Genomic DNA, 23,522 nt, shown 5'->3' on the forward strand with positions numbered 1-23,522 from the left:
CCTCAGCCTCCCAAGTAGCTGGGATTACAGGTGGCTGCCACCATGCCCGGCTAATTTTTTTGTATTTTTAGTAGAGACGGGGTTTTACCATGTTGGCCAGGCTGGTCGTGAACTCCTGACTTGGTGATCTGCCCGCCTCGGCCTCCCAAAGTCCTGGGATTACAGGCGTGAGCCACTGTGCCTCGCCGCACTTAAAAGTTTTTGAATAGCCAACAAGAGAGAAATATCTTCCCAGTTTCTTTCATCGTTCCCTTTTCTTTTGGGGTTCGGCCTGATCAGAGCGTAGCCAAGAGGCGAAGAGATGGTTCAGTCAGTGGCCTCCCTTTCAGCAAGAACAGTTGTATTCCTGAAGCTTGCTTGTCAGCTTTTTAAAACAGACCCACAGACTAGAGATAGTGCCAGTAAAAAGTGGCTGAACAAAAATGAACCTAACAAAAACCATCACCCCAATCCGGAAGAATGTGGGTGGTGAACTGTTTACTCAGAAGAGAGAGGTTCCAATCTAGCTATTAGAGCTAACTTCCAGAGCACAGGAAGTACAGAGAGAAGAGAAATATGTTGAAGACACCACAAAGAAGTCTAAGATAAATCCAGAAGACAGTCTGGTTTTTTCAACAAGGCACTGTCATTCCAAAAAAAGGGGGAGTGTGGAGGAGGAGGAGTCTCTTCTGGGTTAAAAAAGATGCACTCAAATGCAATGGGTGGTCATGGATTGGATCCTGGTCTGAGTAAGTCAGCTGTAAAAGACATTTCTGGGTCAGTTGGAAGAATTTGATATGAGTTGATAATTATTGTTAGTTTTAGTTAGGTGTGAAAATACCATTATGTTTATGTAGGAAAGTGTCTTTTTTTCTTTTTTTTTTCTTTTTTGAGATGGAGTTGCGCTCTGTCACCAGGCTGGAGTGCAGTGGTGTGATCTTGGCTTACTACAACCTCTGACTCCCTGGTTCAAGCGATTCTCCTGCCTCAGCCTCCCGAGTACCACCACCACGTCCAGTTAACTTTTTTTTTTTTTTTTTTTGTATTTTTAGTAGAGATAGGTTTCACCATGTTGGCCAGGATGGTCTCGAACTCCTGACCTCGTGATCCGCCCACCTCGGCCTCCCAAAGTGGGAAAGTGTCCTTTTAAAAATGATATGTATATGGTACCATATAGGGGTGAAATTTCCTATCTTTACTTTAAAACTCTCCACCAGGTGTGATGGCTTAGCACTTTGGGAGGCCAAGGTGGGAGGACTGCTTGAGGTCAGAGTTTGAGACCATCCTGGACAACATAGTGACACCCTTCTCTCTACAAAAAACACAGAAATTAGCTGGGTGTGGTGACACTTGCCTGTAGTCGCAGTTACTTGGGAGGCTGAGGCAGGAGGATCGCTTGAGTCCATGAGTTCAAGGTCACGGCGAGCTATGATGGTGCCACTGCACTCCAACCTAGGCAACAGAGCTGTCTCTTAAAAAACTTAAAGAGCAAACAAGAACAGGGGGGTGCGGGGGCTCACGCCTGTAATCCCAGCACTTTGGGACGCCGAGGTGGGTGCATGAGGTCAGGAGATCGAGGGTATCCTGGCTAACACGGTGAAACCCCGTCTCTACTAAAAAAGTACGGTGGCGGGCGCCTGCAGCCCCAGCTACTCGGGAGGCTGAGGCAGGAGAATGGCGTCAACCCGGGAGGCAGAGCTTGCAGTGAGCCGATATAGTGCCACTGTACTCTAGCCTGGGCGACAGAGCGAGACTCCTTCCCCAAACAAACAAACAAACAAACACACACACACTTTAGGAGGCCGAGGTGGGTGGATCACCTGAGGTCAGGAGTTCGAGACCAGTCTGGCCAACATAGTGAAACGCCATCTCTACTAAAAATAAAACTAGCCGGGCATGGTGGTGGGCACCTGTAATCCCAGATACTCGGGAGGCTAAGGCAGGAGAATTGCTTGAACCCAGGAGACAGAGGTTGCAGTGGGCCGACAGCGTGCCACTGCACTCCAGCCTGAGAGACAGAGTGAGACTCCGTCTCAAAAAACAAAAACAAGTAAATACAATTTTAAAAATTAAAAAATAAAACCCTCCAGCAGAAAAGGTGATAAATAAGGCAAAAGGCAAATAGTTGTTAAATACAGACGCTAGGTTTTAGGTAGTATTCTATTAGTCTCTGCTCTATATCTAATGTTTTTCTTCATAAAAAGTAAACAACCAGAAAAATAAGAACAAGGGTTTGCTTTCGTTTCAGCAGAGTACAAACTGGTCTTTATCTTCCTCCAAAGATGAAGCCATCAACCTGTGGCCTGGATAGTGCCTCAGGAGCGCGGAGTGAGGGCCCAGGTTGCTCAGACAGATGAGTAGACTCCTTTGTGGAGACCTGATTTGAGCACTGGTGTGAAAAGGACCCACGCAAACCGACCAGTGCGCCTCCTGCCCCGCGGCCCTGCACACCCACCCAGGGCCGCTACGGATACCGCATAACCTGCCACCTCGCTGTCCCCAGAGTGTCCTTAAACCACGAATGGTGGGAGTTTTGACGCTCAGCGCAAGGGCGATCATCAAACAGCCTAAACTGGGCTGAGCGGGTGGGAAGTGGGGAATGCAAGGAACTCTCCCGCTCGCTCGAACCCTCAGCGGCGAGCCGTGGTGGAGGGGCAGGGACCCTCCTTCCACCGCACCCACCTGGAAGTCGGGCGGAGCGGGGGCAGGACTCCGCCGTGGGGAAGCGGCCGCACGTGCCAAGGCCACGACCCTGCTCTGCAGCCTGGAGGGCCGGGCCGCCGCTGGGGGCGGGAGCGTGGGAGGGGAGGGTGCGCACCTGGCGGCGGGGCCGGATCGCTGCGGGAGAGCGGGTAGCGGGCTCTGCTGGCCCGGGCTCAGGTGAGGGAGGCGGGCCGCGCTCCCCAGCGGGGGAAGTTTCTTGGCCGGGAAAGGTACAATTGTGTGCAGCTATTCTTGGTATGTCAAGCGGGCCGGGCGGCCGGGAGCAGGGAGGGCGCCGCTCTCAGTGGCCCGGGAGAGGGCAGCGGCCAGGCGGGAGGGTGCGGGAAGGATGCGTGCACGGCGGCGCGTCCCTTCGGGGCGCGGGCCGCGGCCTCTGGCTGACGGTGGCATCTCCCGGACCAGACAGTCTGACCGCAGAGGCGGCAGCGGCCGGGAGCCCCGGGGAGCCACGGGAGGGGTGGACGGAAGCGGCGACTCGGCCGGCCCCGGGCTGGCGGTGGGGTGGGCCGGGGCGGGGCCACCGCGGGGAGGACGGCGGCGGCGCTGCGACTTTTGAAGTCCAAACTGTCGTCGGGGCTGGTGCCGCGCGCTGCCTCCGGGCGCCCGCTTCGCCTCCCGCGTCCTGCCTGGCTGCCCGGGTGCCCGCGGACCTTGGGTCGCTTTCGGGAGTTTAGAGAAAGCCAAGTCTTCACGTTCTTGTAGGTTGGAGACCTTAACGAATTGCACAGCGCAACAAAGGGAACGAGAACCTGGGCTCCTTCGCAACCGGAGCGGAAGCCGGAGTTGGCTGCGGCCCGCGTGCCCTCCCTGTCCGTGGGGCCCAGACGCGTGGGGACACCCCCGCCCCTCCACGCATCCACTGAGTCTCTCCCTCTCTTGTCCTAGCCATGGAAGGGCTGGAGGAGGCAGAGGCCAACTGCTCCGTCGCGTTCGCCGAGGCTCAGAGATGGGTGGAGGTGAGTGCCTTTCACTGCTCTCCCTTCCGCAGGTTGTTGACTGCCTCGGGGCGGTCGTCGCGAGGTGACTGCAGCCCCGGTCACTCTACACTTTAGCTTCCTCGGCGATCCAGCCGGCGCGAAGAAGCTGGTTTGCTTGTCCACTTTTGGGGACTTTGCGGGTTCTGCCGCTCCTGCATCTTCATGTCCAGCTTAAATTAGCGCTGCCCTAACCCCTGGCCCCCGACGGTGTCACTGGCTTCCTAGGGCAGAGGTGGGCGCTCGCCCGCCGGGTGTCTGCACCGCGCGTCCGGGAGGAGCAGCGCGGTCGGCCCTGGCTCGCCTGGGGCGTCTCTGCTGGGCACAGCCCAGAGCGCGCGGTGCAGAGCTGGGCCAGGGCTCTCGGGTGCATTCCCTCGGGGTGCCTAGAAGTGGGGATGCTCACCTTATACCTGAGAAGCCAGTGTATTCAGTGTGGAGGGGGGAGTGGAAAGGAAGGGTGGGTGGGAGGGCAGGTGTAGGAGGTAACACAGGAAGGCCCACCTGGAAGGGTGATTTCTCTGGGGCCCGCATCCAAGCCCAGGGGGTAGGGGCGGGACATGTGCTTTTTCATTTTCAGCTTTGATGAGACTGAGATTCTACGGTCACTCACTGAAGAGTTGTTACCCTCCCAGCTGTGTCTCACAGACAAGATCTTCCATTCCCTTCTTTCCCCCTGAAAAAGAGCGGGTCTCTTCATTAACGCCTTGGGGCTACATTTATCTGTAGAAGGTTAACATCAGGACTTCTAGCTGTTATTCTACCGGACGCTTTTAAAACGAGGCAAAAGTCTTCTAAGCAGATGTGAATCAGAAACCACTGCTGAAAATTGGGGCGTGCACCAGCCCTGCAGTCATTTAGGAGTTATTGATGCCACGTGCTGGTTTAGTTAACGTATTTAAAACTTTGAATTAGGCTTAAAGATTATTCCACGGAAAAAAGAACATGTTTAAGAATTCTAAAGCGAACACTAATTGAAAATAATTTATGTTTCCTTAAAGAAATACACGTATGTGTGTGGAAAGAAAGAATAAACTTTAAACGTTACATTTCTTACGCTAAATAAAGGAATGTGAAATGTGAGTAGCATTACCCATGGGACAGTAGGGAGGTCTAAGGAATGAGCTTTTAGTGTCTTTTTAGATTGAAACTTTGGTCTGAAGGTGACTTAGAAAGATGTGAAGGGAGGAGCATGGGAAGTTGAGAGAAGAATAAACACTGTATTTTGAATTGAAATGAGAGTGGAAAAATTCCAGCAATATAGTTAAGAGAAATAACTTCCCTCATTCATAAACTTTGAAAAGCCAAGACTTCCAACTGTAATTTTCCATTAGCAGTGTGTGTTCTGCGTAATTTTGGAAAACAAACTTGCCATTTTGTGTTTGAGTGTTGGGGATTGAGGGAGGGAGAAGGGGAGATATGGGGACATGTTTTGGCCATACACGGCTTCTGTGTGGAGTTTGCATCTGCGTGCTTTGTATTTGCTTCAGGAAACGTGAATACGAATGATTTCACACGCTTCCCTTTTTTTAGTATGCACATTTTGGAAAACGATGAATTCCTTTTTTGTCCCTGCTTGCTCGTAATTATGTAGGTTTTCTCCAAGAAATTTGTATATAGTGAACAGGGGAAAAGTGTATTGTGATAAAAGATATCATTGCGCATAGTACATGTGGTCTGTATTCACTCTCATCGCAGTCTATGTAAAGGTGTTTATCAGCAATGATTTGGCACCTTTATAATGTATTTTGTTCATCGTTAGAGCTGGATCTTCCTAAAGGTACTGTCATATCCTTGTAATATAGTAATGAAATTAAAATTATTGTTTTTTTTCATCCCACTTGGAGCAAGGCAGTATGTTTGTCTTCATTGTGTGTATATGAGTAATTTACATGTTCAGATACTTTTAGTATACCCTGGGCATTTGACATGACCACAGTGTGCTCACTGTTAGGGCTATTTTGTTTCTCCAGTGTCCACGTTTCTCTCTCTTGTCAGCTTTGCCTTTGCCACCAAAGCACATATTTTAAAATACTGTTCTTGCCAAAAGAAGCAGGATGAATGACTCTGTCATTGCCGCAACCTCTTTAAGAACCCCTAATTTGAAGATAAAATGTTGATTCAAATGTGTATTTGTAAAGTATTATTTCTCTGGCTTGCTGATATTCGTGCTACATTTTGCCCTATTCCTTTACACATTACTGAAATGTAGGAGGGTTTTAAAATGTATATATTGTATATGTATGTACATATATACATATGTATTATATATTCTATATGTATTACATATAATCTGCTACTTTTATTCACAACTGCAGCTTTGAATACCCCAAAGTCAACTCCAATAACCTTGTAAAGTTTTGAATGGTGACTGGACTCCATATCAGCATTCCCTTGCCATTTCCATTTTCTATCTGTGATTTTTAGTAGCTAATGTCTTATTCTCATAACCAAAGTTTATTTTTTAGAGTGGAGGAGAAAGAGTGAGGTAAGAGCTGGTGGTTATTCTGCTAATTATTATCATTTTATGAATCTTGTTTTTATTTATTTCAAATTGTACTTATAATACTTGAGTATACATAAAAACTGGTTTGTCTACTCATGCCAATTTTGCAATTCAAAACAAATGTAGGAAAGCTACCCTTTAAGATAGCGCAACATAATTATATTGGATTATTACGTGGTTGGAAAGGCTGTTTGAAACATTAATAATGTAGCAGGGCTGGTTTATGATTAAACACTAGTTTAAAACCAAGTAATGGTTTGAAGGCAAAGGCAGAGGGGAAGCTTGATTCTAACAAGGCTACGCAGTGGCTGATGAAGTGGTAGAAAATACAGCCTGGACTCTAATTTTAGGCCTCTTCTGCAGTACCTTTTAATTTTCTATGCCTGATAGTTGCCATTGTCTCTCTGTTTTGGGTTGTCTGAAAGCCATGTGGTAAACAGACAAAATACTAATGAGATTGAAACTGGGGTATGTAGCACTTTGCATTGGCTGGTCACGGTTTTCTAGTCTGTAAGTTAATGTTGCTATCTAGGTTGAGGTTCGAATACAATAGTAATTTTTATGGCTGGAGCAGAACAGGCTAACTTAATTCACCACCTTTCTGCTCACCTGCCCTTCCTATTATCTCTGGATTGGATTTTTTCGGTATTGTTGTCACCCTGTAAAGGATGACAACCTGAGCTCATTGCCAAGTCTGGCACTAGAATATGAGTCCTTCCTCACTTCTAATTGGTCTGTTTCTCCACCTGCCCCAAGTTTTATCCTTCGGGAATGTGCTGTTCACCACCTTTTAACTTTTTTTGACTTTGGTGCTAATGGAAGTATTTTTAGTAATTATATATAATTTCAATCAACAGATATTAAGACACTATGGTAAATACTTGTTAAAAATTGTAGTGTTACAAAGCAATTCTTATGCTAGCTGCTGCAGCTAAAATCATTTTAAAGGGTTGCATGTGAAGGACTTGTACTCTGAGTCTTCCAGTGATTTTAGCTACAGCAGCTAGCGTAAGAATTGCTTTGTAACACTACAATTTTTAACAAGTATTTACCGTAGTGATTACAAGCGTGAGCCACTGCGCCTGGTCTGGGCTCTGATATTTAAATCCTGTAGGTCTCAGGTTTTTCCTCTTAATCTCCCCTGGTGGTTGTGCCAGTTAAATGGATGCTGGTGGTAGAGCAACAAATGCTCCCTAATCCGTTGCTTGTGTTTCTCCTTGCACAGAATGCAGTTTTGTCACCTCCACGTTTTTGTATGGATGGAATACTTGTTATTCCTTGTAACCTAGTGAACACCTCTTCATTCTTCCATACTTGGGCTAAAATCAACCTTTATGTGAAGCCTTCCTGAAATCGCCAAACCTCCAGCCTCATGCATTCCTTTCTCTCCTGTCTTACATAAATCTCTCTTTTTGCATGTTGTGGTTCTATTCGTTTTTCTACATTAGTCTATGAGCTAACTGAGGGCAGGAATCCTATCTTATTTGTTGCTTGAGTGTTTGGCACGGTGCCTGCTAAATGCTTGTTGAATAAAAGTACGAATAAAGTTATAACCTTAACAACGTTACAAAATAGGATTTTAAGGACCAGAACTCATTTCTTCTTCCAGTGGAAACTTGCCTCAGTGTCTTAAGCTTTATTGGTTGTAGTTGTTTGGTTGGGACGTGCTACAGGATGTGTCTTCATCTGCATGCCAGTGTGTACTTGTCTATTTACTCAGCATTTCCTCTTCTACCTCAACCCTCTTCCTGAGTCACCTTACTCTACTGTCCTCCACTTGATGATTTCCCTCACAGGGACTTACATTTATCATCTCAAAAATACCTACTATGTGCCTACTGTGTGCCAGGCACTTGCCGGGATTATAGATTCAGTCACCAAATTCTTGGCCCTTACCTGGACCTTCAAAGAGAGGCAGCCCCCATGAGCAGATGCACAGACAAACCCAGCAGTGCCATCAGATAATAAAGTTCATCCAGTGCATTGTGATGGCATTGGCAGCCCGAGTCCACCTGGTGAGTCAGGGCAGGCGCACAGAGAAGGCAGCATTTGAGCCGAGGTTCTGTGCACCAGGCTGGAGCATTTTGGCCTTTTTTAACTTGTCGTGTGTGAAATCTTAAAGTTGCATACAGCATAGCTTCCAGACATTGCTCAGAGTAATTTATTCTTACTGAAGTACCTTACTGAGGTAACATTTTACTTACAGTGAAATGCACTGATTTTAAGTATACCATTGTAGGAGTTTTGTCAGACCTATGTGCCCAAGTCACCAGAACCCAGTCAAGATACAGAATGCTTTTTATCACACAAGAGAGTTTCTTCCAGAGAGCATATGAATCTCCATTCCTTTGGTAAGCATCCACTCTTTGATTTCTAGCACTATGGATTTCTCAAGGTAGGTTTGAATGGCCAAGAAATGTCTTAATACCTATTTGTTTCTTTTTTCCTCTCACTTTTTTCTTTTACTTTTGTTTTCTGAGACAGGAGCTCACTCTGTTGCCCAGTCTGGAGTAGAGTGGTGTGATCTTGGCTCACTGCAACCTTCGCCTCCTGGGTTCAAGTGATTCTCCTGCCTCAGCCTCCTGAGTAGCTGGGACTACAGGTGTGCATCACCATGCCTGCCTAATTTTGTATTTTTTTTTTTTTTTTGGTAGAGACAGGGTTTCACTGTATTGCCCAGGCTGGTCTCAAACTCCTGGTCTCAAGTGATCTGCCAGCCTTGGTCTCCCAAAGTGCTGGGATTACAGGGCATGAGCCACCACACCCGGCCCCATTTTTTTCTTTATGCAGTGTTTTATAATTTCTTGAACACAGTATCTTTACATGGGAAATAAGAAAGGATCCTAGAAAAGAGAGGGGTGGCAAGAGATGAGGGAGCTCATGAAATCCTCTTGGGAAGGAACTGATTTACACAAATAGGAACCAGGGCAGGAATGCCGTTAGAATAGCCTGACTCCAGGAAGTGTAAACAGATATGTCAAAGTATTTCCTGACGAACTGGGAGGGTTCCAGTGCAGTGTCAGTCATTCTGGATTCTTGCAATGTACTGATGCACTGAAAGCTAGAAATGGACTTATTTCATAAAGTGAGGAAAAATGCAAAGAACTTGTACCTTTAATAAAACAGGGTGTCAGCCAGACATGGTGGCTCATGCCTGTAATCCCAGCACTTTGGGAGGCTGAGGAGGGAGGATGGCTTGAGGCCAGGAGTTTAAGACCAGCCTGGTCAACATAGCAAGACCCCATTTCTACCAAAAAAAAAAAAAAACAAAACAAACAAAAAAAAACACGGTGGCACACACCTGCAGTCTTGGCTACTTGGGAGGCTGAGGTGGAAGGATAGCCTGAGTCTGGGCAGTCGAGGTTGTGGTGAGCCATGAATGTGCCACTGCACTCCAGCCTGGGTGACAGAGTAAGACCCTGTCTCAAATAAATAAATAAATAAATAAATAAATAAATAAATAAATAAATTTTCTTGAACCAGTTAGAGAAGTGGACCCACTGGGTGAAAAAGAGCGAATGATTGATTTATGGTTCTTGATACACATGATCAAGATACTCTCTGCAACCTTTGTGGCAGTTTGCAGAATGAGCAGGGGTTGAGGGCACCATTTTCTCCATATTCTGGCCCAAATTAGAAATTTCTATTTGTATTTTCCCTCTAAATGAACAGATGAAAGACACATTGTCCTATCTTTTTTATCAGATTATTAGTGATATTAAACATTTATGTAACAAATGACCCATTGGATTTCCTCCAATGAGGAAAGATGAAGCCGAGAAAAGGAGGGTTCTGTTTCCTCTTAAGCCACAAAAGGCTCAACAAAGTCACAGTTGGCCCTTGTGAAGAAGCCTTGATACCTTGGTGTTTCTTAAGCCATTTGTAAAGCACAAATCCTTAAAGCTTCTCCTAGGCTTAGAGAAAAGAGGAATGGTGTCCTGGATTGGACCACAGGGAGTATGCCGATTTATTCAATCTGCGTTGGTTCTTGTCTTTTGGTGCATTGCTCTAACTCTCTTTCTCTTTGGATGCCAAGAGTGCTTTGGGTAGTGAGGGACTGCTGTTGATACTAAACACCCCATTCACCTTCCCTCTTCCTGTTAAGATTGCTTCTCAACATACCAGCATTTGAGTTATAGAAACATACTAGCTTTGTGAATGCTAGTTAAGAAAAGCAAAGCAACATCAACATATTTGCCCAATTCTTTTAGTGTGGAAGAAATACACCTTGCAAGTGAACTCGTTCTTCTAGTTAGCATCTGCAGATTGAGTTGTTTATGTTGTTCCTGTTCCCCAGATTTCCTGACAGAATGTTTCCAAGTACTTGTTGAATGAATGAACGTTTTATATCCAATCAAAAGGTTGGCCTATTTAATTGATGTTTCCAGATCTCCTTAAGCCTGTTAACTATCAAAAATGTATTAGAGCTGGAGGAAATGAGAAATTATGCATGCCTGTACTTTTTAGTTTCAGAAGGTATTAAATAATGATTGGTTGTATTTCTTTGAAAACATGTTTGATGTAGTCAAAGCTCTTAATAAGGCTAATAGCTGTCATATATGCACAACTTTGAAACAGAGGTTTAACACATTCAACGTGTGGCTTTGCTTAAAGAGATGGACAATAGCAAGTTCTACTCTGATGAATTACAGCACAGTCCCATGAACGGCCTTTCCAAAGATTTTGAAATACTCCAGTAGTATGCTCAAAGATTGGTTCTCATTCCTGGGTACAGAATGCTCAGTTTGGTGCTTGAGTGCATTTTTATGTTGGTATACAGCACTAGACCTTCTGTCTGTCTTCAAGCATAATGGGGGTTGTCATGTAGGAGAGATTAGGAAATTTTTGTATGGACTCAGAGGGCAGAACTGGTAATAACTGGTCACAGTGAGACTTTTGACTCAGTGTTTTGAAGATCTTTCTATGAATGTAGCAGTGCCCTACACTAGACGAGCTGACTTGAATAGCGAGTTACCTACTAGTGAAGTGTGTGTGTGTGTATGTGTGTGTGTGTTTTACAAGAGAAGCTGAATAAATGACAATTAAAGCAGCTAGTATTCTTGAGTTTCTACCACATGCATGACATGTGGCAAGTGCATTATACCTACATACCTTGTGATGAAGGACTATTCTTACCTGAGGATGTTCTTTTCCACTGAGGGAAAAGAGAGGTGAGAGGTAAAATAATTTAGTCAAGGAAACACTAGAGGTAGTAAATGCTGACTGAGGATTCGAATGCCCACAGCCTGCCCTCTTAGTCATTATATACTTTGCTGCCTGGGAGGGGCGCTGGCCAGGTAGTTCATCATTGTTCAGGAATTTAGAATCAGAAAAGAATGGGGTCTCTTCCTTGTTCCACCCAAAGCTGTAAGATTAGCTATTTTTTTATACATGACAAATCCTATACAACTTCCGCTCACCAGCACAAGTTCTTTCTTGTGATGTTGGTGCCTATTAGTACATGATCATCAAATATACGCAAGTTACAGAATTGCCAATAGATATTTTTTTCTATTTTAGAGATAGGGTCTTGCTCTGTTGCCCAGGCTGGAGTGCAGTGGTATGATCATAGCTCACTGCAGCCTTGAACTCCTATACTCAAGTGATCATCCCACCTCAGCCTCTGGAACAGCTGGGATTATAGGCACACACCACCACACCCAGATAATTTAAAAATTCTGTCGTAGGGACAAGGTCTCGCTTTGTTTCCTAAGCTGGCCTTGAACTCCTGGCTTCAAGCGATCCTCCCACCTTGGCCTCCCAACCTCTTGGGATTACAGGTGTGAGCCACCATGCCCAGCCAGATGGACCCTGTTGAGCAATTGCCGACTTTAGGTTTATATGTTTGAATGTATTTTAGTGATTGTTAATGTTCAATAAACCATTTAAAGTACTAAAAAAGGGAAACATTTTAATATAACATTGAGTTATACTTTGAGCTAGAATAGGAAATAGATATCTAAGTAGTTTCTTCTATAATTTATAAAAGTATCACCTTCTCTCATGTGACCTACATTTCTGTAGTTCATGCATACCAAAAATTGTACAGATAGTTATTGTATAGTGCTTCAAAATACATGTCATGTTTTTGATTAGGATACTTTTTAGTTAGTGTTTTAGACTTGTTATTACCAAAGCTGGGACCCTGATGAAATTTTTTTGCCTTCTTGACTAGATTGAAATTTGATCTAGATGTGTGAACAGGGAAAGAAATACCTGAGTTATTTTGTTATACCACCATTTCATAACATTCAAAGGAAGGGAGGTCATTGCCAGCCTCATTATAAACTTTCATTCTGACTTGGCCCGGGAGTTTGAGGCTGCAGTGAGCTATGATTGCGCCACTGCACTCTAGCCTGTATGACAGAGTGAGACCCTATCTCAAAAATAAATAAATAAATAAATAAATAAATAAATAAATACAGGAAGGAAGGAAATTCATTATGGAATTAGTTTTTCTCATTAGAGTTTAATGTTTTTCATTCTACATGAGGAAGGGGACAATAAGCAAACATATTGCCTCTGCACCAGTATCAAACGCATTTGGAATTACCCTGTGTTATGAAGAAAATATTGTCAGTCTATCAAAAGCATCAGATAGAGTTGGTGATAACTTCCTTCTCAAACCCTTCATTGCCCTCTAGGTTTTTCTTCTATTTCACTTGGTGTTTCTAATTTTTTTGTGCTCAGTCCTCCTAATTATTGTCATCAGTGAATGTGAGAACATCCAAGGGTTCATCTTCCATGTCTTCTTTTCTTTGTCTACAATATCTTCCTAACAGGTGTTATCAAGTTCATATGTCTTCTCCACGCTGATTGCTTCCATATTTACATTCCTGACCCTGACCTTGTCCCTAAATTTTAGTAACTACTCAAGATTTCCCACTGTAGGTCTGATAAGCATGTCACGCTCACTGGGTTCTAAGCAAAACTCTTAGTACTACTCCTTCCAGACGCCTTTCTAGTCTTCTCGTCATCTCCCCAATGTTTCTGTCTTAGCAAATGGCCTCATTGTTCAGCCAGTTGCTCAGGCTCCCAAATTGGAAGTCATTCTTGACTCTTGTTCTTTTTTAACATCACACCACACATCTAATCTGTGAAGAAATCCAACTGGCTGTCTCTTCATATATATCCAGAATCTGACCACTTCTTGCCACATCTGCCATCACCTTTCACCTATGCTGTTGCAGTAGCCTGGACTCCTTGCTCCCAAAATAGCAGCCAGATTCCTCTTTAAAAATGTAAGTCAAAGGCCGGGCGCGGCGGCTCACGCCTGTAATCCCAGCACTTTGGGCGGCCAAGGCGGGCGGATCACGAGGTCAGGAGATCAAGACCATCCTGGCTAATGCGGTGAAACCCCGTCTCTACTAAAAATACAAAAAATTAGACAGGCGTGGTGGTGGGCGCCTGTGATCCCAGCTACTCAGGAGGCTGAGGCAGGAGAATGGCGTGAATCCGGGAGGCGGAGCTTGCAGTGAGCCCATATTGCGCCACCGCACTCCAGCCTGGGAGACAGAGCAAGACTGTCTCAAAAAAAAAAAAAAAAAAAAAAAAAGTTAGAGATTATACATCCAACTCTGCGCCCTCCTCCCCTGACAATGGCTTTCCATTACATTCAGAATAAAGTCTGAATTTTTAAGGCAGTCTCTAGGGCCCCACATGATCTGTTCCCTGCTTGCCTAACTCATCTCCACCCCTACTCTTCCACCACTTGCTTACTGTGCTCATACTGGCTTCCAGCTGTTACTCAGAAGGGTTTTACTTTTTTTTTTTGAGACAGAGTCTCGCTCTGTCGCCCAGGCTGGAGTGCAGTGGCCGGATCTCAGCTCACTGCAAGCTCCGCCTCCTGGGTTCAAGCGATTCTCCTGCCTCAGCCTCCCGACTAGCTGGGATTACAGGCATGTGCTACCACACCTGGCTAACTTTTTGTATTTTTAGTAGAGACAGGGTTTTTTCATGTTGGTCAGGGTGGTCTCTAACTCTCGACCTCAGGTGATAATGCGTGCTTCAGCCTCCCAAAGTACTGGGATTACAGGCGTGAGCCACCGCGCCTAGCCTGGGTTTTATCTTAACATCTTTGTCTTGCTGTTCCTTCTGCATGAATACATTTTCTTCATTTATTCGGGTCTTAGCTTAAATGATACTTCCTCTTCCTTCCCACTGCCATTATCCTCCCTTGTCACTCCATACTCAGATTTCATTGCACTTATTATCACCTGCCTCTGCATTATATATATGTGTGTGTGTGTGTGTTTTTGTTTGTTCTGCTATTTCCACTAGAATATAAGTGCCTTATGTTCTATGAGGACTTATTTTGTTTTCAAGTCATGAATAGTGCCAAGTATTTACTAGGCACTCAATAAATATTCCTGAGAAAAGTAAGTGGATGAATGAACAAATACCTTTTTAATTCTTTATAGTTGAAATCTTTTTAGCCCTGTGACATGATTGACTTCTTGGTTATGCTTCATTCAACAAGAGAAGTCGGTTTTGTTGTATTAGTTGGGTTTTCCCCTGCTTTTTCAAGTTCTATTTTAGATTGAGCAAGTTTTGAACATGTTTTTTTGAAAAAAAGCAAGTTTAAACCATGCCAAATTTACTTTATTTAACCAATTCTAAAGATGCCTGAAAGTAAGCAAGTATCATAAAAAGAAAGTCCAAGCGAATTTGAAGATGAGCCTTTTTAGCTGAATACCCTGTGCCGGGGAATAATACATCATCATGACACTTTGGGGTATTATTCATGGAAAAGATTTCACAACTCGCTGATTGAGTTGTGTCCTGCAGTTTGAGCATGGTCTGTAGTCATAATTGGAGACAGAGAAGCAGAAAATAGCTTTACCCTGTTTAAAAATAAAAAAATAGAAACTTTATTGAGAACAGGAAAGTTTCTATCATCTGCTCCAACTTAAACATCAGAGGCCTATCTCATGCTTTGAAAGGGTTGTACTTTATACCAGGTTTTTAAGGGAATTATTCTGAAATGGCACACAAAACTGAGGCTGGAGGCTTTCAAAAGGGTTTTGTTCAGAAGTGAAGGGAAAAGGGAAGTTCCTGATCTGATTTTGTACAAACTGATTTTCTCCTTTCTTTTCTTTCTTTTTTTTTTTTTTTTTTTTTGAGACAGGGTCTCGCTCTGTCACCTGGTCTGGAGTATAGTGGTGCAATCATAGCTGACTGCAGCCTTGAATTCCTGGGCTCAACTGATCCTCCTGTCTCAGCCTCCTGACTAGCTGGGGCTATAGGTGTACCGCCACACTTTGCTAGTTTTTAAATTTGTTTTGTAGAGACAGGGCCTTGCTATGTTGCCTAGGTTGCTCTTGAACTCCTGGCCTTAAGCGATCCTCCCACCTTGGCCTCCGAAGGTGTTGGGATTGCAGGCGTGGGCCACTGCTCCCAGGCTAACTTGTTTTTTATGATTGTTTCTAGCTGTTACTTGAATTAAAAGATATTATTGTTTTAAAAAATCATTTAATATAATATATATATTTTTTACAGATGAGAAAAAAGAGGTTCAGAGAAGCTAAGTTTCTTCCCCAACACCATGCAGCTGATGCTGGCAGGCCCAGTATTAGATCTGTCTAATAGAAAAATCAAGCTCTCAGCACCTTCATTCATCTTTCTCTGTTTCTCACCCTCCCTTACATAGCCCTGCCTGTTGTCTGGCATGTACACATCCTGTTGTGCTATTGGCTATTCCATATATCTGCCTCTGTCTTACTCATTTCCTTATTTCCCAATGTTAAAAAGCATAGAAAAGTGATTGGACTTAATATGGCATGTAGTGTAAATTCACACTGAAGTGTAAGTAGATACTATTAAATAACTTTCTTCTGTTGGGATGGGACAGGGCCTTAGAGACAGTGTGTGTGGTGAGGAAGGGACCAATAGAGCACTTGTCGGTCTATCAAAAGCATCAGAAAGAGATGGTGATAACTTCCCTCTCAAAACATTTCCTTCTTTGCCCTCTGGGTTTTTCTCCTGTTTCACTTGGTGTGAAGTACCTTCTGTGTACTTGTCCTGTTAAGGAGGAAACAGCTATGGGCAGCATAGGAATAAGTGCAGACATGTTGGACGGCAAGACTACAGGAAGCTAGAGAATGGGAAAAGCATTTGGAAACTATTAGAGAAGGTCCTTCTTGACCTGAATCAGAAAGTTGATGCATGGGATGTAACGTGGAAGGCATTGGAGTTGGGTAGGGGTGGTGTGGACATGAGCAAGGATTCACTGAATTGTCCTATGGGCAGGACAGTGAAGCTAGAAGTCTGCTTAGTGTGGAAGGTACTGATTTGAAGGTAGTAAGAATGACAAGACCTAAGACCAAATACTGGATATCGATTTTGATTTTTTTTCAATGTCCCATCAGATGATGTTAGAATCTGTTTTACAGAATGGGTCAGTGGAGGGGAAAGACCATATTTCGTATTAGAGGATTAATAACTGAACTTTGGAAAATATCTTCTGTTAGGAGGACAGGAAGAGAAAAGGGCGGTGATGGTCAAAAAGCTAGTAGAAAACTAGGAATGTGTTAGAGATCTTAAGGGAAGCACTGGTTTTATGAAAGATAAGTAGAGAGTAGGATTATGAATAGTGTTCCAGACTGGAAGTGATCAAGGGAAAAGAAAATGGGAGTAAGACCATTGAACTTGGCAAGACAGTAATCTATCACTTGTTGATAGTATAGATTTGGAGTGTTGGTGTGGGAGTCAAATCAAGCTTGGTAAAGTTTTAGTGTAGAGGGGCGGGCACTCCAAGAAGAAAGAGGTCAGAAGAGCTATCCAAGAAATCAACATTCTCTCAAAGATGCTATTTATTTGTATTCACAAAATCATTCCCTACTGTCAGCTTACCTACCTTCTTGGATACATATTAGAGGTAGAAACCCTTAATATCTAAGGAAATTATATTCTGAGACAACCCAATCAGAAAGAATCATTATGGTTTGCTATATAAAATACTAAAGTTGATGCACACTGCTCTGTTTTAGAAACACTTCATCCACTGAAGACTGTTTGGGGAGGTCACTTTAATCTTCTTCTGAGATTATTTCTCCTTTCAAAATAGGGGAACATATCTCTCATGTCCCCAGGGTTTTAGTTCACAATAGTTTAGTGAAGATACTTCGTTTTTAAAATTTTATGTTTTTTGTAGAGATGGGGTTTCACCATGTTGCCCAGGATGGTCTCAAGTAGTCTTCCCACTTTGGCCTCCCAAAGTGCTGGGGTTACAGGCACGAACCACTGTGCCTGGCCACAATTTTTTCTTTTCTTTTCTTTTCTTTTTTTTTTTGAGATGGAGTCTCGCTCTGTTGCCAGGTTGGAGTGCAATGGCACCATCCAGGCTCACTGCAACCTCCACCTCCCGGGTTCAAGCAATTCTCCTGCCTCAGCCTCCCGAGTAGCTGGGACTACAGGTATGTACTACCATGCCCAGCTAATTTTTGTATTTTTAGTAGAGACAGGGTTTCACCATGTTGGCCAGATGGTCTTGATCTCTTGACCTTGAGATCCGCCCGCCTCAGCCTCCCAAAGTGCTGGGATTACAGGCGTGAGTCACCGCGCCCGGCCCATTTTTTTTTCTTAATGATACTTCATCCTGCTCTCCCCAGAGATCCTTGTGCTCATGTTTGCACTTCTTCATTATTCTTTCTTGTCAGTGGATTTCTAATAAAACCTAAGGCTAGTTGACTTGCCTGGAATGTTTTATATTGAAGGAAAAAAAATTTCTTGTTTATTGCACTGTTAAAAACATAGTAATATGTTCTTGGACTCTATTCCCTTCCTTTTAGCTTCTATCTATGTGAATTTTCAGATTAGAATTGGGTTTATAGATTGCATGTGTTAAGTTTCTTCTTTTCAAATAAATTGACTTTTTGTCACTATAGAGTAATGTTTATGGCTTTGTCTCAGCTATTCATTGTTCTTTATGTACTCTTCTTTCTTTAAATTACTTTTTGTATTTTTCCTGTATGTCTTTGGGTCATCTTACTAATTTAGCTCTTCTGCTGTATTTAGTTTGGAGGATTCAACTTTAAGATCTTCCAAGAAGAGCATTTTCTGATGTGTTACTAAAAATGAGCCTAATGAGCTATTTTAGAAAAGAAAAACTTTTATAGTTTCCATGAAGAAAATTAAATACATTTTTAGGTGTTTTATTCGAAGGATAAAGTTTATAAAACTGCCTGTTTTTAAGCCAATTTGCAAACATTTTTAGACTTGGAAAATGCTTGTAAGTCTTGAAAGGTATAACTTGCCAAATAGCTGATACTTTTGAAGTATGGCCTTAGTTCTGGTAAAATAATGTGGTTGATGGCTACACTGTAATTTACAGTAACACTTTTTATGTAAGGAAATTAATGTACTTGGCTTTATAAATTCCAGATGAGTTTCTAGCTCCCTATTACCAAGTTATTTAAAATTCATGTTTTGTTTTTCAGTTTAGTGGTTTTTTTTTTTTATTTTTATTTTTTGAGACAGTCTTACTCTGTCACCCAGGCTGGAGTGCAGTGGCGTAACCTCAGCTCACTGCAACCTCCACCTCCAGAGTTCAAGTGATTCTCCTGCCTCAGCCTCCCAAGTGGCTGGGACTACAGGCATGTGCCACCCATGCCCAGCTAATTTTTGTATTTTTAGTAGAGACAGGGTTTCACTTTGTTGACCAGGGTGGTCTCGAACTCCTGACCTCAGGTGATCTGCCCACCTCAGCCTCCCAAAGTGTTAGGATTACAGGCATGAGCCACCATGCCCGGCCTCATTATTCAATTTAGTTACAGCAACCATATCTGTACTTGTACTTTGTAAAACTGAAACACTTTTGGGGAAAATTGCTTTTTTGGTGGGTCATTTTGTGGTACAAGCTTATGATGTGGCCAGTGCCTCCACATTTGGCCTTGTCTGGAACTAAAAGATGTCAGGCATCCTCTGCTTGTGACTAGTCCGGGTCTTAAAGGAGATCAAGTTCAAGACCCTTATGGAAGTTCTGGTAGTGCCATAAAGGAGAACTTTCTTGAAAGCCCACCTAAATAGTTCTACTTACTTCTCATTGGTTACCCTATCTGTAAGGGAGTCTAAAAGAAGTTTTTAGCAGAGCATGTCACTGCCTTCAATGATGTGGGTCATCTATTACTAAGGAAGAAGAGATTGGCAATGTTCAGTTGTATCTCTGCCACATTTACTTTCTGATTGTTCATTTTTTATAGCATTTTGCTTTTTTATGGTTGCAATATATTGTTTTAGCTCCATGAGGAGATTGTAATATTATAGTTTTTGTTTTTCTTCCTGAATTGTCTCTGTTTCTTCTAAGTTCCTTAAATTTTCTCTTTTGGCTTTGGTCTCTTTTAAATTGGAGGATTCTTTTAAACTTTTGGTAGATCCTTGTCCAACTGCTTTCTGGATTCTCAACCAATCTCTATATCTAGTCATGTTCCTTACTACCCTTCCCTACCTGAAGGACCTGTTGCATCTAGATTCTGAGAATTTTCCAAGAAAACTTGCATGCTTTGCTACTGTAGTGTCCCTTTGCAGGTCTTGAAGTTTAAACTTCCTTCATTCTCTGCAGTCAGGTACCACTTCTCTGTCTACTTTCCATCTTCCAAAAGTTTGTACAATGTTTTCTTCTACTGCTTTCTCTTTTCTGAGTCTCTTTGCTCTTGTGGGTTGTTGACTTAAATTCATGCTGCCACTTTGGGAGGCAGTAAAGACAGAAATGCATAGCCAGTTCATTGTGTTTAACCACAAGTTCAGTGTGTGTGTGTGTGTGTGTGTGTGTGTGTGTGTATTTATTTTTAGATGTACATCAGAGAAGAGTAGAAAACCATGGATTGAATGAAGGTTACAATTATTGCCAATGCAGAATTTCACACAAGTAAAATACATGCTGCTGTATTAAACTTAAACCCTCACTTTATTATAAAATTGAATTGAGAGGCCTTATATAAATCATAAACTCACAGAGTGTAATGAGTCAAAACTGAAATCATGAATTGAGGGGTAGTGAATGTAGGACAAGCAGAACATGGACATAAAGATAAACTAAACCACAGATGGATTCAAATTCCTGCCATATGTTCTGGTATCTGTGCAAGTAGTCATAAACTTAGTCTTTCTAGAAGTCAACTCGGGGACAGAATCATGGCCTCATCCATGCCCTTTACAGCCCAGCTTTTCCCTACACTCTTTCATTCACCTCAGGACAGAGTATAGAAGGAAATGATCAATGTCCAGCATATAATAGATATTCGGTAAATTTTTTTTTCTTGAACTTCTGAAGAAAACTTGCCCCTTCAAGGAAAAAAAAGAAAGTTAACATACTTGCATATATTGAATATCTAAGTTCCAGTCACTTCAAGCAACTGTGTCCTATAAATAAGAAAACTGAAGATGAAATGGCTGAGGTAACTTGCCCAAGGAAGAGGAAGCCTTAAACCCAAACCCTGGATTCAGTCCTGGTGTGCTTTCTGTGACAGCATAATTGCTTCCAATGACGTCCATTCTGTGAGTGTTTTACTAAAGGAGAATGACACTTTTGTGCCACTTTACTTGTAATTAGTTGTCTGTCTTTGCTACAAGCTTTTGAAGGGAGGTGCCAAACCATATAGCACCAAGACAGTGCCTGGAGCCTTAATGATAGCCCAATAGAAATTTCTAAAAGGAAAAAATGTTGAATTAATTCAGTGCTTTGTGCATAATACTGGTATTATAAATTATTATTTATTGAGATCTGAGACAGTGACTTGGACCTGTAGCTTCTGGAGGGAAGAAATGCTGAGTAAGAGAAGGAAAGCCATCAGTACAACTGGTAGCAGTCTGTAGTGGCTCAGGTATTTTGCAGTTAAAAGGAATACATTACAGGTCTATAATGACAGAGTCCAGTAAATAGTTTTCCGTTATCCTAGTGAATTTACACTTGTAATTCTGGTGCCATAAGTCAACAGATAATTCACAGCTTGCCATCATGAATATTAGAGATGTTTTTATATTTCTCAAATATAAACTTAGGTAAGTTTGTACCTAAAAGTTAGCAAACAAATAAGTTAGCAAACATATAATTCCTTTGTCTTTGCAACCAGAGGATCTCTTGATAAAAAATGTAATTAAATCACAAGGTAACACTAAATCTAGGTTTTAATTCATATAGAAAAGTACCTTTCTCACTCTCGTCCTCACTACACTATGCTGTACCTTTTCCCCAAATTTGGAATGTATATTAAAATTTCTAGCGGGAAACAGCTCACAGCTGACTTGAAGAGACTTTAAAGGGGAGAGCTTACACATCTGTAGGAGACCCTACAAAGAATTCAAGGCACAGAAGTAGCAACAGTAGGAAGACATCTTCCTGAATGGCCCAAAAGGTTTGAGAAAGAAATACTGTTGCCGAAGCCAGAAAAACAAATCTGGGGCCAAGGAGGAGGACAATCAGGTTGAGTTTTAGTTTATGGGATTTCTTGAGAGAAAGTGAGAGAGAAAGGGGAAGAATTAGCCTGATGTCTCCGTTCTTTTTTCTCGTTTTCAGCTGGCACATCCCACTGGTCAAATCCAATTGGAAGCCACTGGCCAAATAGCCAAGATGACACAGTCTCTAGGATGCATGCTCCTGTGGCACAGGAAGGGAATGTAATTGGATCTGGTAGAAGCCAGATAATAGATGGGGCTGGGGTATGTGGGGGGTGCGGGGGAGATTAGGGATGGGGCAAACAAAATAACCAGGATAGAATACATTTTCCTTTGCATATCTCTTTCCCTGTGGCCTATCATTAGGTCTGGACTGAGAATTTTCCTAGCAGGATTTTCTTTGTGATTTTCCCTACTTAACATTATATATTCAAGTCTCATTACCCAGGATCTTGGTCTATCGTTGTATTTTGTCCTCTTCATCTTCTATCTCAAAATCTCTAATACATGCTTAGTTATACTTATTTTTCAAATATTTTCTTTCCATCCCTTTTTAGATAATACAGCTTCTTTTTCTCTTTCTTTCTTTCTTTCTTTCTTTCTTTCTTTCTTTCTTTCTTTCTTTTTTTTTATGACAAAGTCTTCGCTCTTGTCGCCCAGGCTGGAGTGCAGTGGCGCGATCTTGGCTCACTGCAACCTCCACTTCCTGGGTTCCTGCCTCAGCCTCCCGAGTATCTGGGATTACAGGTGCCTGTCACCGCACCCAGCTAATTTTTGTATTTTTAGTAGAGATGAGGTTTCACCATGTTGGCTAGGCTGGTCTCGAACTCCTGACCTCAGGCAATCTGCCCGCCTCGGCCTCCCAAAGTACTGGGATTGCAGGCGTGAGCCACTGCGCCCAGCCGATAATACAACTTCTGAATCCTTGCAGATCTGCAAGTTTCTATCACCTGAGAGGTGAGTGGTTTCTTATCTAGCTGTAGAAGTTTCAGATTGTGGAACCTCTCCCTCCAAAATGTGTAGAGTTGTTCCACAGTCTTCTCATTTCCAGCGTTGTAGATGAAAAGCCTGTTGGAAACTGTTACAAGCTTATCTGGAAGCTTGTTATATATTTTAAAAATATTTTTCTTCACCACAAAATGTCAGGTTTTATCTGACTCAGTGACATTTATTCTATTTGATTGTCATCTCACATATTTTTGCAACTTCTTTTGTTTGCATTTAGATTTTCTACAGATCTTTGCAGAGTCTTGCCATAATTTCTATCTCTTTGTAAAAGTGTTGCTCTGTAGTTGGTATTTCTTTGAGGTCTCTAATGTTGGTAGTGCTGATGCTTCCATTTATCTGCTGAATATTTCTGTTCATGGATTTTATATATGTATATATTTGTTTTAAAAAGATTTTAAAAAAAATACTTGAATTTCCTGAAGTGCTTGTCGTTTCTTCAAGTTGTCACGTGTGTCTTCCAGGAGCTCGAATTCGTTAGCAGTTGGGAAGGTTTTTCCTGTTTGTTTTTTCTTTGGCTGCTGGACCCCCTGAGGCGTGTGGTTCATCTGTTCTCGTGTTGTCATTGCAGCTCAGGTCCCATTTCTGGGCTGCTTTATGTAACGGTAGCGCAGTGGTTTCTATCCACGTGGCAGGCAGTGAATCTGCAGCAAGTCCTTGCCCCATCTTGAGACACCAGCAGGAGATGTCTCTGCTCCTTGGTTCCTTCGTTTTTCTGCCTTCAGGAAAACATCTCAACCTCCTGTCATCCTGGAAGCCATGGCAACTGTGGTGGTTATTCCCTTCGGGATCCAGGTCTATCTGTGGATCACTTTGTCCTATAAACTGTGGGCAAAGCCTTACCATGGGGCTCTTCCACTCTTGGTCTTCCAGTTCTCTCCTGCTGAAGCTAAGATAGTTCTGCAGCAGTTCTCTTGTCCACTCTCTGGGGGCCAAATACTTTG

At 42.8% G+C, this 23,522-nt stretch overlaps 1 protein-coding gene across 8 annotated transcripts in view; it reads left to right on the plus strand.

Annotated features, from left to right (window-relative positions):
• The window catches only part of LMO7 (LIM domain 7), a 309,870-nt gene that overhangs the window by 88,636 nt on the left and 197,712 nt on the right, over positions 1-23,522 (plus strand). For 6 of the 8 annotated variants that reach the window (XM_077973778.1, XM_077973782.1, XM_077973799.1 and 3 more), the window contains exon 1: positions 3,128-3,659. In XM_077973778.1, coding sequence (XP_077829904.1) covers positions 3,591-3,659 — 69 coding nt within the window. In that variant the 5' untranslated portion in view covers positions 3,128-3,590. Of the gene's footprint in view, positions 1-3,127; positions 3,660-23,522 lie in introns of those variants that run through there. The other 2 variants (XM_077973779.1, XM_015121212.3) reach the window with 1 other exon arrangement.

Source organism: Macaca mulatta, chromosome 17 (assembly GCF_049350105.2).
Source record: "Macaca mulatta isolate MMU2019108-1 chromosome 17, T2T-MMU8v2.0, whole genome shotgun sequence".
In the NCBI taxonomy this organism is placed as follows: domain Eukaryota; kingdom Metazoa; phylum Chordata; class Mammalia; order Primates; family Cercopithecidae; genus Macaca; species Macaca mulatta.